Source organism: Medicago sativa, chromosome 6 (assembly GCF_051527215.1).
Source record: "Medicago sativa cultivar Bolivia chromosome 6, Bolivia_mono, whole genome shotgun sequence".
Lineage (NCBI taxonomy): Eukaryota > Viridiplantae > Streptophyta > Magnoliopsida > Fabales > Fabaceae > Medicago > Medicago sativa.
The window spans coordinates 61,439,263-61,455,428 of NC_140754.1; the positions used below are offsets into that span (position 1 = coordinate 61,439,263).

At 35.6% G+C, this 16,166-nt stretch overlaps 1 protein-coding gene across 1 annotated transcript; it reads right to left on the reverse strand.

The window, feature by feature from the left end:
* Positions 1-1,136: 1,136 nt before the first annotated feature.
* Positions 1,137-15,380, reverse strand: LOC146916099 (protein CNGC15a-like). The gene is made up of 5 exons (XM_085721544.1): positions 15,237-15,380; positions 3,241-3,303; positions 2,699-2,935; positions 1,612-2,276; positions 1,137-1,253 (listed from the first exon to the last, which is right to left on the reverse strand). The coding sequence occupies exons 1-5, from the start codon at positions 15,378-15,380 to the stop codon at positions 1,187-1,189; spliced, it is 1,176 nt and encodes a 391-aa protein (XP_085577670.1). The 3' UTR covers positions 1,137-1,186.
* Between the last annotated feature and the right edge of the window lie 786 nt (positions 15,381-16,166).

Consider the following 16,166-nt stretch of genomic DNA (forward strand, 5'->3'; position numbering starts at 1 on the left):
AATGGAACGAGAAAAAAATGAAGTTGAGAAAAATCCTTCAAGGAGGATACCAAATTTGCTCTGATACCATGTTAGGAAACATGGTATCCATGGAAGGAAAGAGTGAAATATAGAAAAGCTCTTTGTATTGATTGAAATTGAATATTACAAATGATGAAATTGTACCACTAATGGGGTTATTACAAGTATATATACTAGTACAACTAGTATCTCTAATATAATATTCGAAGAATAATGTTATTCTATAGACTTATGTCATTTTATTCTATTAAAGTGTTATTTTATAGTCTGAACAATCATTTCTTCCATTTTGCTTTTCTCCTTCTCTATAGAATTTTGTATTATGAAAAAAAAATTAAATCCTCTATTCAAGTTGAGAGACTATCATTTCTTTTTATTTCCCTTTTCTCCTTTGTTTTATCCAAAATTTCCCCCTCAAAACTCGCAAACATAGCCTTAACAATTAAAGTTTGATATGTTCTACTTTCAACTTAGAATATTTTTTTTTGAATCGGTAAAATTTATTAACGACGGATCTTCCAACTTAGAATATATCTGGGTTATGTTTATCTTGTATATCTCAACCCTACAAAATCAACTCATTTGTAAAATGAGAAATAGTCTACTTATAAATACTTTTTCAATTCATATTACATCTAATACAAAACTCTTAATAGCCATTGTCAAATGGTTTATTCATGCAAAATTTCTCCTAATTCCATCCTTGACCCTAGCCTAAAATTGATATAAGTTATGCATAGTTACAAAGTATTACTATAACTAATTTAACTAGCAAGCAGAACACATAATCCGCTATGAATGACGCTAATTACTCCCTCCATCCCTTAATGTAACCACCCATTGCATTTTTCACATTTCTTAAGAAAAGTTGTCAGTGTAATTAATGTGTCTGTTTTGTGTGTTAATATTACGAAATTATCCTTTGTTTGTATGTGTAGTAAATTTGGCTTTTCATATTTCAAGAAAAGATAGTAGTATTAATTAGGGGTATGTTTATGAAAAATAAATAAATGTATCTAGTAATTTGAAAAGGGGTTTACATATAGGGACAAAAATAAAATCAAATGGGTGTTTAGATATAGGGACGGAGGGAGTAATACACACATCAACACTAATCATTAATAAACCTTCTCCATACAAACAACTTTTCATTCCTTAATTTCCTTTAATCACCATCATCATTAAAATCTGGTTCAATAGGCTTCCTTAATGTACCAAGCACAGGGCCGGACCTTGGGGAGTGCAAGAAGCGCTACTGCACCGAGCCTCTAAAAACTATGGGCCTCAAAAAAAAAATTATAATACCCACCCCCATTGAAAGAATCACAACAATTATTTCTTTTTCGCATAAACCATTCATTTTCCCCTTTCCTACGACGTAGGAGTGACATTCCAAACGACACCGTTAGGTAAATTTCACCTCTCTTTCACTTAATTTTATTTTGTTTTGTTTCGTGTTTAAAAGTTCTTATGATTATGATCTTCTAATGAAGCTTAGCTACACAAAAAAAATTGCGTTTTGATTTTACTGGAGCCTATTTTAAAAATAGAACCGAGCCTCCTATTTTATAGGAACGGCCCTGACCAAGCATATCAAGTTCAGAACCATATCTCATGCTTCTTCCTCTCCTTAGACTACCTACTAGTTTTCCAGAATACATTGAATAACTTGATCCTTTTGGCACCTGCAGAGGTGCAGAGAAATATTGAGAATCATCATTTCCATAATATTTCACATTTGACATCATCATAAGATTCTCCTTTTCCTTAACCTCATTTGTCTCTTTCATTCTCTTATACCGAAACCAATCTGCTTGTATAAAACATGCAACCCATGTCCTCCACTGATGTGAGTAGAATCTAAAGGTTTGTCTCAGTTGTTTGCTATGTAACCGGCGAAATTGTGCTGCTACAAACTTTAAATCCTCAGCAATGAGTGCAAAAGCTTCGACTTCTGTGATGGCTCTCACTGTGCGAGTTGATGAAGGAAGCACAGCGGTCGGTCGAGGGTCTAAGGCCCATGGTAAAAGCTCTTCACCGCAGAAGTCGCCTGAGCCTATTCTGCAGGTGTTGAAAAAACCAGTTCTACCACCGTTGGTCGTGCAAGAATCTAAACGTCCTCGAACGATGAAGAGCATTTCGTCGACATGGTCTCCTTCGCGAACTATGCAAGTTCCTGGAGTGCATAGAGTTGGTTTTAGCCTTTCACGTATTGCATCTAACATCCTGTCGTCCATCTGATCAAATAGTGGTACCTGTGCAATTAGTGTCCAATTAGTACTTCATTCTTATTTTGTTTGCTTGTTTCTCAAGAAACATATCAACAAGAAAAGAAAAAAAAGTGTCGCACACATGGTTTCTTAAGAAAAATTATGTGATTAAGAGTGGAGACATCAAGATTTTTTATTTATCAACGATCACGTTTATGCGACCGAAATTGAGATCGCATTGGTCAAATTTGACCATGAATGAATTTCTGGAATATCAGTGATTGAGACCACAATTGTTACTGATTTAGAAGTTAAAATCTTATTTGCACGTAAAGTAGAGCGGAAACAGATTCTCAGCAGATCCGTCTAATCTAAATTAGTGAATGTGTAATCTAAGTAGTTTAATCCATAATCTGTGTAATAAAAAGCAAATACAGATGCAGAGATGAAAACAAAGATTTACTTACTTGTCTAACTAGATCAAGGCAAAAGTGGCGTTTAATGTCACGTCTTAGATCAACAGGAAGATCTCTAAGAATTGCTTCCTCGTCAACTCCACGAGTAGCTACCCATCTAAATTGGTCATGGCGTCGAACATTTTCCTTCAGGTAACGAGGGAGCTGCCTGTGATGCATCCATCTTTCTGTATCTGTCCTCCTTATTCGCCACTCTTCCAGCCGTATAGTGGTCGATTGAAGGTACGTCTGTTAATGAAAAGATTTGGACTGAGTTATCTGAGTTTAACACTCAGCATAAACACTTGTAAGATTGTTTGGAAGAGCTTATGAAAGCAGTTTGTGACATGTCCATAAGTTGTTTTATTTTCATAACCTCTCTAGTATAGCTTAAGCCGTTTTATCTTTTGTAGTGGAAAATGCTTATGCAAAGCACTTATATGATTAGCATTTATTCTATAAACATTTAAGTAAACCGTTTATCTAAGCAGGACATGCATATATCACGGAAAAGGATCATGACACATTAATAGACTGATAATCGCTATACATACTTGCATATTTCCTATGAGCAGTGCAAAAAGCACCAATCCAGGCAAATCAGAAATTATCTTTAACTTTTAAACAAATATATTATTTTTGACCAAGTTAATTCGTAACTTAAATTTCCATGTGTTTTAGTCATGTAATAATACATAGTTAGTTCTTCTCTTCAGCCTCTTTTTTGCCGTTCTGATTCTGCATTTCAGAAAAGGTGAATCTTCAGCCTCTTTCAGCTTTATCGGATGGCCTCAACTTTTATGAAAAACTTGATTATCTAATGAGCAATATATCTCTATCTAAACTTTCATTACATTCTGCCAGCAATTTCAATTCCACTGTGTTTATTTTTTGAACTTTCACTAAAGGCCTGTTTGAACTTTATTTTTACTTGTCCTTTGCTAGTCAGTATTTTGTGTTGATTGCGGATGGCTGATCACAACCTGCAAAACAAGAAAATGAAATCTAAAACCTGAGGCGTGACTATGTCACTGAACTAAGGAATTATCCGTAGAATTGCGCAACTCCCCCTAGAGTACAACAGGTTCATCTCGGCGGTAATCGTACCGAGGCTATCAGGACACGAGAAATACAAAAATAGTAAACTGTATTATTTTTGTATAAAATGGAGGAATGAGAAATGAATAAAGTAACTTCTCAAGTTTATATAAAAATAAATGAGTTGATTTATGAAAGAAGGTTTTCTCATTACTATCTGGATGCAAAAACGTAACTCTCTTTATTGGCTCCATAACTTATTTTCTTCACAATATAATTAGCTAAATAAATAATAATACTAACACTAGCAATTGAGAAGTTTTAGGAAACTAACTCATGATCAGCAAAGAATAAGGAAAACCGAATTACTCGTATAGATACCAAGTCAAACTTTGTTAGCACAATTAAAATCCATTTAACATAGTTAAGTTTAATAAACATCACTATCAAATTGGTAGAGAAATTCAAAGGAGGTTCCACAAATTATGGTTAAATGACAACGTGACATATCATACCTATTATTCATATGTCATTAAAACTAATATCCAAATTAAATCAATCAAAATAAAATAAATAACTTTGAAATATTTAAAATATACAACAATCCCCCATATATTTCCAAAGTTTTAAATTAAGAAAATATATATATAACCTGAGTCACCTTTGAGTGAAATGCATCGGAACGGTATAGCAAGCTATGGAACCCGTCCTAGAATAATGAGGCTTAACACACAGTGAATTGGTTTAGCAAGCTATGGAACCCAATACACTTGATGTATGCCAGAGGTCTCACAGTCACATTACACCCCCACTATTCTCGTGTAATCGCTGTGTTGCGCATTTAGGCCGTGCACGTGTCTGGTTTTCATGAGTGCTCTAGAGACCCGCCACGGTCTCATGCAAGCGGCCCCACTTGACACTCATATAGGTGATTCCATCTAGTGCATGCTACAACCACACACCACCCTAAAGGCTTATGGTAATCATTAAAGGCATCAAAAGCCTAACCCTCAAATTTTAATTTAATTAGCACTTCTCATAATTATAACACTGTAGGAAAAAGACAAAACAATTTAGTGCTAACATAACTAACAAGTGACTTGTTTTTTCCATTGAACCTTTTTCATGGGATCTCCAATCATAAAAGTTGGGTTCCCATCACTTGTCGTTTTCGAGTGGCATAGTCTTATTTCCTTCTTTTTCTTCCCGGGTTTTTGTCAACGAATTCGTTAAATTCACAAATATTGACTAAGACGTCTCTTAATCAATTAATCTCATATTTCATCGAGTCTAAAAATAAACTCGGATTTCGCCATAAATTTATACAAGTCTACTTAGATGATACTAAGCGAAAACATATTCATCAATAAGATAAATCTAATTATAGATTTATTCTCATTGGATTAAAATCTAGTCATCATCATTGTATATTACTTAATTGTATTAGTTAATACAATGGCTCATTGCCTCATTCACGTTACAAAAGGTCTGTATTTGCTTCCAATAAGTATACGCTAACGCATCATAATGAATTCTCATACTATGAGCATTATATACCCCCACAATAAAGTATATTTCACACGAATTTCATTACACATCATTGTATTAGATTAATACAATGGATAATCCATATAAACCATTTAATATTTTGTGGTACTCAAATATCTCTCATTCTACCATATAAATTTTTTTTCCTACATTCCGAACAATATTTCCTCGATCTACTTCTAAAAATATAAGCATAATATTTCATAACAAAATAAATCTTCTCACAACTACATCAGTATGTATTATATCAAAAGAGTACTACGGCTAAAATGAACTCACAAGTGAACCAAAATTCATCATGAACAAATAGCAGTGTAGATAAATAAAATACTTATCATAACTTCAATCTCATGACCACACTCTGGGCCGGCCCATAGCCCGTCGAGGCTGGGCGACGACACTGGGCCTCCAATTTTTTGGGCCCAAAATAATTTTTTTTTTGTTTATATGTAAGACACGAAAATAATGGTTATATATCTATTGAAAGAGAATTACTTCAGTGTGTACAGCTTGCTTCAGTGGCGTGGCCACTTGTTGTTGAGTGTGAGGTTAGGTGTTCGTTCAACACCCACCAAAGTGTGATTTCTCTATATTCTATATTTTTTTTAAATGACTTATTTGCTATTTTTGGGGTCCAGAATTTAATTTTTTTTGCATCCCTTATAAAATTAAAACCGGGCCTATGAATTAGTTAAGACGGCCCTGACCGCACTATCAAGAAGATTTTAATTAATTTATAATAACATGCATGGGCCCAAAAGAATTACTCCTCAATAATACAATTCCACAAGCATTATTAGTCAAAGAGTCTAAATACAGCAAGCCTTAAAGCACAAATAAATGCTCCAATTTTTGTTGCCACACAGTTTGGTCTAAAACAAATTTAGCAAGAACTACCCACAGAAAATATCATCAAATTTTGAATTGGAACAAAATTTTAAAGTTCATGTTGTTCATGTTGGAAATTTTGGTCTAAATAAACAGATTTCATAAAACATGTTCAACAATTATGAATCAACAACGGAAGCAAGACAAAACAATGAACATGAATATGAACGGATCTACGACATGTTTGATTTATCAAGATATTAAGAAATAGGGTATTAGGAATACTTGGATGAAGCTTTGGTAACAAACCTCTCAACAACAACGGTAAACAGAGAGACTGACTGTATCTAAAACAAGAACAAAGTTCGCGGCGGCTGATTTGGTTCTTCCTCAACCGGTACCTTCATGCTTCAAGTTCTCTTCAGATGGGGAGAAGAGAGAGTTTGCCGTGTACGGTGTATTGGGGACCATAGCCTCTTTTATATTGGATGGCCATTAGGGTTTCCCATTATTCCGTTAATGGGTCATTCAGACATCCACTCATATTGAGTCCATATCAACTAATTAAATATTTAATTAATTATCCAATAAGAAATCTAATAGTCATTACTTAATTTGATCACTAATCAATTAAGGCTCACAATTGATAAATAGCTAATATAATTATTGTTACGATATTTGCCGACAAAATGATATTGGAATATAATTAAATAATAAAATATTCCAACAATCTCCCACTTGGGCTACATATCTTAATAATTATATCATAATACTTTAGGCACGCGTTTGAATGCTATTTATCTTTAGATTTCAACTTTACAATCTGGTCCACCTCATACATTAATAATAGGACCACCGCGGCTGTCGTCACTGACGTATAACGTGACGGAACCCCGACGACCACCACATCAATGCACTTGATGACATAGATCGATATGGATGAGTGGCATGGAAATTTCATGTAATGTGATCTCCAAATCATGTCTATTTCCAACTGATCCAACTTAAAGCTTTAGTGAGATCAAACTGAAGTTTGCAAATTCAATATTTGTACAAAATGATACAGAATGGTTATAACAAAAATAACCTCATGAACTTTATTTCTGCAAACAATCATAACATAAAGTCTGTATCGATACCAAACAAAAATATAGAACATAAAACAAAATAGACTCCCAGTAATCCAAGATATCCTTAATGACAACAAGCATATGAAAGACCTTAGGTGTCATGTCTTTGATTAGTGGTATAGCTACATAGCTAGCATAAAGTTTGTCTCTACATGTTCTATCATTCAACAACAATAACCTATAAGGTAATAAACTAAATGTTGTTCAATAACTATAAGACTGAATTATGTCACTATATAACTTGAGTGGTCTTTCAATACCTTTAATAATATGCAACCAAGTGACATAAATACTTACAGTCATTTATTGAGTTAGGATGTGTATTATCTACTTACATCCAAAGCCAAAGTCTGACACATAAATGATCTCCAAATTGTCAGATCTCTGATGTGAGCATAAACTCTCTTGTTCTCTTTAATAATCCTTATGGTTGCTTTTTCAACAATTCAAACTTTGAATTGCTCAAATATCTGCCAAACAATCTTATTATATATGCTATTTCCAAATGTGTATAATAAAATCATACATAAAAATCCTATAGGCAAAGTGTAGGAAAATACTTAAATTTCTGAATTCATAAGTTTCCTAATGGGCAATGTTTGAGAATGAAAAGTCTCTCTCGATGATTGAGGTCATCCAAAAAATTATGTCATTTCATTTTTCAACTTTATTTGTATAACTCTTTTGTGCTATCCGAATAATACCTGGAGAAGAATCTCTTGTTGGAACAAAATGTGTTTAACAATGAACCTTAAAGAGTTTTGATGATAACAAGGTATTAAAAATTGTAAATTGGACTAGCTAATATTTGTTCAAGTGTACAGGACCATAGTTAAAAAAAGTTACATCATTTATTGGTTCTGAATGAGCAAATAAAGAGCAAAAGAAATCAACGAAATTGAAGATTAGACTCTCCTGAAGGCAATACGCTCCTGAAGATGGAAAGCGCTCCTGAAGTCTAGCTGCTCCTGAAGAATAACGCTCCTGAAGACTAGTGATCCACATCATCATCAGAAGCTAAATTATCAGAAGCTGCCTCATCAGAAGTCATTTCACCAGAAGCTGAAGATCAACTGGATTTGCAAAATCCAAGGATTCAAGAGTTGTTTCAAGGATCGAAATTCATCAAAGGACAACAAAAGATTAGTGGAATTTTGCAACGGTCATTTCAAAGGTGTTTGAAGGCATGTGCTTGCAATTTGGACGAAAGCTTTGACATTGTACTATTGTACGAACTGTACAACCACCTTCTCCACTACTCTGTTTTGTGTCCACACTACAAGACAAGAAAACAACTCCAGAATACAGCTTCGCCTGCAAAGATGTTCCTTTGGATAAGGAATGGATTTCAAATTTGTTCTTCATAGGACAACAACCAAATCAGGCAAAAGATTATTGGTGAAAGATCAAGCTTCAACAACGACTCTTTGATGTGCTGGCAATTTCACAACGTCTCATTCACACCTCTATATAAAGGAGTGAAGACTTAGAGTTTTGGTAATGTTGAACGAAAGACTCACAACATTTTTACAAGTGCCAAATCTCTGCTGAAATTGTTCTGCATTCACTTAGAATTTCTGTGTCTTAAAGTTTCATCTTAGAAATTCTTAAGTTATTGAGTCTGTATCTGATTTGTATTGTGAGCACCTCTGATTGTATATCAAGTGTTCAACCGTAAACAATTTTTTGTGTAATTTTGTTTAGTTAAAAGTCTCTTGCAGTTGTGCTTGAGCATGGAAGTCTCTTGATTGTGTTCTTGAGCATATGAAGTCTCTTGCAGTTGTGCTTGAGCAAAGGAAGTCTCTTGCTTGTGTGCTTGAGCAATTGTAATCAGATATTACTCTTAGTGAAATCTCCTTGGAAGTGCAAGGGGGACTGGACTACTTCCGGATTGTGGAAGGAACCAGTAAAATTGCTTTGTGTCGTTCTTCTTCTCTCTCTCTGTTTTATTTCGCCGCGTTCAGATTCTGATTATCACTTCAGAAGCTGTTTCACTTAGCTTCTGATCTGTGTGTTCAGTTTTTAGGAGAAACGAAGAATTTTCCAAAACACAATTCAACCCCCCTTCTTGTGTTTTTCTCACCTTCAATTGGTATCTAGAGTCTTGGTCTGTTATTTAACACTTAACCGTGCAACAGTAAAAGATCTGAGAAAAACATGTCTGGTCCTATTCCTACACCTCCTCCTGGTCAAACTAGCTACACTAATGTCTCACATGATTATAGTGATAGTAAGAAATCCAGTGTTGGAAAAGTTCCAAAGTTCAATGGAGATGCTGAAGAATTTTCTTGGTGGAAAACCAACTTCTATAGTTATATCATGAGCTTAGATGAAGAACTATGTGATATACTAGAAGATGGTGTTGGTGACTTAGTTCTTGATGAAGAAGGAGCTGTTGTGGATAGAAAGAAACATACTCCTGAGCTGAAGAAACTCTACAAGAAGCATTATATTATCAGAGGAGCTCTTGTCACTGCTATTCCTAAAGCAGAGTACATGAAGATGAGTGACAAATCCACTGCTAAAGCTATGTTTGCTTCTCTTTGTTCAAGCTATGAAGGCAACAAGAAGGTTAAAGAAGCTAAAGCTCTCATGCTTGTACATCAGTACGAGTTATTCAAGATGAAGGATGATGAAACTATTGAGGAGATGTACTCAAGGTTTCAAACCTTAGTCTCTGGGCTACAAATCCTGAAGAAGAGTTATGTCGCTTCTGACCATGTGAGCAAGATACTCAGAAGCTTGCCTGCCAGATGGAGACCAAAAGTGACTGCCATTGAGGAAGCTAAAGATTTAAACACTTTAAGTGTCGAAGATCTTGTTAGTTCTCTCAAAGTTCATGAGTTAAGTCTTAATGAACATGAGCCCACTGAGAAGAGTAAATCAATAGCTCTTCCATCCAAAGGCAAGTCATCAAAAGCTCTCAAAGTGGTTGAATCTGAAGAAGAAGAACAATCAAACTCAGATTCTGAACCAGACGCTGCTGAAATGGCCATGCTCTCCAACAGACTACAGTATCTGGCCAAGAAGAACAGAAAGTTTCAAGCCAAAAGGAGCAACTCCAGAAGCTCAAAGAAAGAAGATCAGAAGGGATGCTTCAACTGCAAGAAGCCTGGACATTTCATTGCTGAATGCCCTGATCTTCAGAAGGAGAAATCTAAGGACAAGTCAAAGAAGTCAACTTTCAAACCAAGCAAATACAAGAAGCAGATTAAGCAGAGTTTAATGGCAACCTGGGATGATTTAGGAAGTGAATCTGGATCTGATAAAGAGGAAGCTGATGAAGACGCAAAGGTAGCTGTTGGGTTAGTGGCTACATCAACTTCAGAAGCAGGATCAAATTCAGACTCAAAAGATGAAAATGAGGTATATTCTAAGATTCCCAGAGATGAACTTGTTGAGTCACTTAAAGAACTTCTTACACATTTTGAAGTAAGAACCAATGAGTTGAAGGATTTAAAAGAAAAATATGCTGATTTGGTAAAACAGCAAAAATCAACTCTATTGGATCTGAAAGCTTCTGAACAAGGACTTAGGGGCTTTGACTTCATGTGTAAAACGTATGAAGATCAGCTCAGGTTCTTATGTCAGAAGCTACAAGAAAAGTGTAATGAAAAACCTTTAAGTAACCATGAAATTGCTCTTGAAAATTTTATCATATCTGGCATTGACAGAAGCAGAGTGGCCTCTATGATTTATAGCATTTACAAGAACAATGGCAGAGGAATTGGTTTTCCAGAAGCGAAACTTGAGAAAACCAATCTAAAATCTTGTTGTGAATGCATCAAGGAAGGTCTGTAAACCTTCTTTATACCTGAAGGTGCTGAATTGGAAACTGTTGTTCTATCAGAACCTGAAGCTTCTAGTTCTAAGGCTAAGATGACTTCAAAGCCAAAGAACTCTAAGTCAAAGATTATGATCAAATCTGATTCCAAGACTTCAAAGGTTAGGATCCTGAAAAGATCAGAACCTATTCCTCAGAGTCTGGTGAAACCAAAATCTGAGGTTCTGAAGTCTAAGTTTCAGAAGAAGACAATTACTGCTTCTGAAGTACCAAAACCTAAGGTAATGGTTAATCAGAAGCAACCCAACTCACAACACAAGGTACAAGAAGTGAAGAGTAAAGCCTTAAGTACTAACCTTCCAGGACCCATAGGACAATGGGTACCTAAATCCAAAATTGTCAATAATGCAGGTATGTCTAAGAGCAGTGCCAAAGCAAAGATCATGGTACCTAGACAGCAGTTGCTCAAGACACATGACAGGAGAGAAGTCAGTGTTCCTCAGCCTAACAATGAAAGAGGGAGGAAATGTGAAATTTGGAGGCAACCAGTCTAGGAAAATCATAGGTACATGAACTATTGGTAATTCCTCTACCTCAATTAATAATGTATGGTTGGTAGATGGTATTTGAGCATTAGTCAATTTTGTGATAATGGTTATGATGTGCTTTTTGAGAAAACCAACTGTACTGTAATCAACTAGGAAGACAAATCCATTGTGTTCCAGGGAAAGAGAGTTGATAATGTCTGCAAAATCAATTTTTCTGAACTGGCTGATCAAAAGGTGATTTGCCTTCTATCAGTGAATGATTCTACCAAAGACATTGTTTCAACCTCCAGACCCTTAGAATTACTCCATATTGATCTATTTGGACCAGTTAGTACTGCATCCTTATATGGAAGTAGATATGGATTGGTCATTGTTGATGATTATAGCAGATGGACTTGGGTGAAATTCATAAAGAGTAAAGATGTTGCTTGTGATGTATTCAGTAGTTTATGCACTCAAATTCAATCTGAAAAAGAATCAAAATTTTTGAAAGTCAGAAGTGATCATGGTGGAGAATTTGAAAATGAGCCATTTGAAGCTTTTTGTGAAAAACATGGAATTGTCCATGAATTCTCTTCTCCTAGAACTCCACAACAAAATGGGGTTGTAGAGAGAAAGAATAGAACTTTACAAGAAATAGCCAGAACCATGATTCATGAAAACAATTTACCAAAATATTTTTGGGCAGAAGCAGTGAATACAGAATGTTATGTTCAGAACAAGATCTATATCAGACCTATTTTGGAGAAAACAACATATGAACTCTTTAAAGGAAGAAAACCCAATATCTCTTACTTTCATCAATTTGGATGTACATGTTACATTTTGAATAACAAGCTCTACCTAAAGAAATTTGATGCCAAGGCCCAAAGAGGAATCTTTGTAGTTTACTCTGAAAGGTCAAAGGCATACAGAGTGTACAATTCAGAAACACTTTGTGTTGAAGAATCTATGCACGTCAGATTTGATGACAAAGAGCTTGAAGATAAAACTTCAAAGCAAGGTGAAAGTTTTGCAGAGATACAGGTTCCTGAAGTTACTCCAGAACCTGATCAGATAGCTGAATCTGAAGATAGTCCAGAAGCTGAACCCACGTCAGAAGTGCAAGATGAAGCTGCTTCTAATGAAGCACAAGATGGCTCACATCAAGCAGATCCTCCCAGAAATACATTCAAACACAAGTCTTCACATCCTGAGGAGCTAATCATTGGAAACAAAGATAGTCCAAGAAGAACAAGATCATACTTCAGACAAGAAGAGTCAATGATTGGACTGATCTCAATGATTGAACCTACAACTGTTGATGAAGCACTTTCAGATGATGGATGGATCTTAGCTATGCAAGAAGAGCTAAATCAATTTCAAAGAAATGATGTGTGGGATCTGGTACCCAAACCTCAGCACTAGAACCTTATTGGAACAATATGGGTATTCAGAAACAAGTTGAATGAGCAAGGAGAAGTAACAAGAAACAAAGCAAGACTTGTTGCGCAAGGTTACAGTCAACAAGAAGGCATTGATTATTCTGAAACATTTGCTCCAGTTGCAAGACTGGAAGGAATCAGGTTACTTCTGTCCTATGAAGTTAATCATGGCATAATATTATATCAGATGGATGTTAAGAGTGATTTTCTAAATGGAGTCATTGAAGAAGAAGTGTATGTCAAGCAACCTCCTGGATTTGAGGATATTAAGTATCCTGACCATGTTTTTAAACTGAAGAAATCACTATATGGCTTGAAACAAGCTCCCAGAGCTTGGTATGATAGACTAAGTAATTTCTTAATCAAAAATGATTTTAAAAGAGGACAGGTTGATACAACACTCTTCAAAAGGACTCTTGAGAAAGATATTCTTGTTGTGCAAATATATGTTGATGATATAATATTTGGATCTACTAATGCATCTCTTTGCAAGGAATTCTCTAAGTTGATGCAGGATGAATTTGAAATGAGCATGATGGGAGAGCTGAAGTTCTTCCTTGGCATTCAAATTAATCAATGCAAAGATGGAGTCTATGTTCATCAATCAAAGTATACAAAGGAGCTTCTGAAGAAGTTCAAGCTTGAAGATTGTAAAGTGATGAACACTCCAATGCACCCTACGTGCACCTTAAGCAAAGAAGATGTAGGAGCTAAAGTAGATCAGAAGTTGTACAGAGATATAATTGGTTCTTTGTTATACCTCACTGCATCTAGGCCAGATATTTTATTCAGTGTATGTTTGTGTGCAAGATTCCAATCAGATCCTAGAGAATCTCATATGACTGCTGTCAAGAGAATCTTCAGGTATTTGAAAGGAACAACTAATCTTGGACTCCTTTATAGGAAATCCTTAGATTATAAGCTAATTGGATTCTGTGATGCTGATTATGCTGGTGATAGGATTGAAAGAAAGTCAACCAATGGCAATTGTCAATTTCTGGGTGATAATCTTATATCCTGGGCTAGCAAAAGACAAACAACTATTGCTATGTCTACAACAGAAGCAGAATACATTTCAGCTGCAAGTTGTTGTACACAACTACTTTGGATGAAACATCAGTTGGAAGACTATCAGATAATTGCTAACAGTATTCCCATTTATTGTGATAACACTGCTGCTATTTGTTTGTCTAAAAATCCAATTTTGCATTCAAGAGCTAAGCATATTGAAATCAAACACCATTTTATCAGAGACTATGTTCAAAAAGGAATTTTAGATATACAATTCATTGATATTGAGAATCAATGGACTGATATATTTACTAAGCCTTTAACTGTTGAAAGGTTTGATTTTATAAAGAAAAATTTGAACATGCACTACGTGTCTGATTAAATTTTGCTTGCTCCTGAATATCATTTTAGGTTCTGAAGTCAGTTCAGAAGCAGTGGTCCATCAGAAGCTCTTTATTGAGATTCTGAGGAAAACTCGCTTCTGATGATGACGTCAGCATCTAAAGTTCAGAAGCTGGATCTTATGCTTCTGAATAGTAGAGTTAGTGGAAACGTTGGGAGTTACTTTTTATGGTAACTTCTGGCCCACTAACTTGGTAGTTACTCTGATAACTTCTGACGTGGCCTATATGTATTGGTGTATAACTTAAAAGGGCAGTGATGATTTAATATCTTTGAAAGTACTTTTCACGCGCCCCCAATTTTGTCACTAATGAATGTTTGTTTGTCTCTTTTGAATTGCAATCGTTTTACTTTTAACACTTTGTCAACTCACACACTACTCACTCACAACAAACACATTTGCTCTCAAACCTCTTGCGAAGTAAGCGCAAAAACCCTATAACCCTCAATCTTCTTCAAATCTTCATCAATGGCAACCTCAAGCTCGCATCAAAATCCTTCAGAATCTTCTGCACATGAGGTCTCTGAATATGACTACAGAGGAAGAAGCATGAAATTGGAAGAATGAGATCTACAGGTTCATATAGAAAACCCAGTGGATTTTGAATCACTAGCTTTTCATAGGTGTTGGATCAGAAACTACTACGAAGAGCAAGGACTTATGCAATATTTCAAAATTTTAAATGGACCAACATACGAAGCATTGGTCAGGCACTTCTGGGTAAGACCAAAAGTTTATAACAAAGCAGCATCTATAGCTGAAGAAAGTCATATGGTTCTGCTTTATCCAGAACTGGAAGGGAAATCTAGAGAAGAAATGGGACTTGAGCCATTTACTGAAGATGAAATCAGGTCAAGTATCTGTGGTATTCTAGTGAGAATTACACAGTGGCAGATAGAAGCTGTACTCGGTCTAAAAGCTTCTGGAATTGATCTTTCAAGTGCTGCTGAAGAACACATTTGGAAAGAAATAGCAAACATGGCTATATACAATTCCAAGAAGGAAGGAAAGTATGCTGAATTGGGCATGGAAACTAAGTTGCTTCTGAAGATTCAAAATGAGAACTTACTACCATGTGGTGGATGTGAAAAACCCAATTTGGTACAGAAAGTCTTTCTCCAGCACTTCATCAAGAAGGAAAAGGTGAACGTGCCAAAATACATGTTCAAGTACTTGATAGAGTGTCTGAAACAGAGTCAGCTACTGGATAAACCCTGGGTTCCTTATGGAAGACTTTTATCAGAGATATTCTATCTAGGAGGTGTTTTGGACAGTCTAAGCAGTTCTCAAGCCTTCACAGATGAGCTACTTGATGCTAAGACTGGAGCATTCATAAATGCTCAAACTCTCAAGAATATGAAGCTGATCAGCAAGGTCACCAAGCTTACAACTGACTTAAGTGAATCCCATGTCATGTCTGATCTTATGAGAGATTTTCCACCTATCTGCAAGAAGGATCCTCTTGATGTGCAGATGTGCTACATCAAGGAGCACTTTGAGACAACCAACGAAAGAATCAGATTGGAAGATGTACCTGAGGAAATGTATGGTGGTGCTCTGCCACGAGCCAGAGGCAGAAAGTCAAAGAGGAAGATGACTGCAGAAGAGTACCTAGAAGTTGAAAAATCTGCGAAGAAGGCTAAAGTCAGTTCTGATAAGCTTAAAATTGGTGGTTCTGGAATGCCATCAATTGAAAAAGCTATTGAAGACATGGACTCAAGTTTGATGCTGGATATTGGCGTTGCTCTTGATCAACCTGCAATACC

What these genes read in the sequence shown, in the direction of transcription:
- LOC146916099 (XM_085721544.1), bottom strand. Translation starts at nt 15,380, where the DNA reads ATGTTTGCTATTTCTTTCCAAATGTGTTCTTCAGCAGCACTTGAAAGA. An exon ending in GCCTTGATCTAGTTAGACAA is followed by an intron (nt 2,277 to 2,698) that starts GTAAGTAAATCT and finishes CTAATTGCACAG; the next exon opens with GTACCACTATTTGATCAGAT. An exon ending in TATGGTTCTGAACTTGATAT is followed by an intron (nt 1,254 to 1,611) that starts GCTTGGTCAGGG and finishes GCACTCCCCAAG; the next exon opens with GTCCGGCCCTGTGCTTGGTA.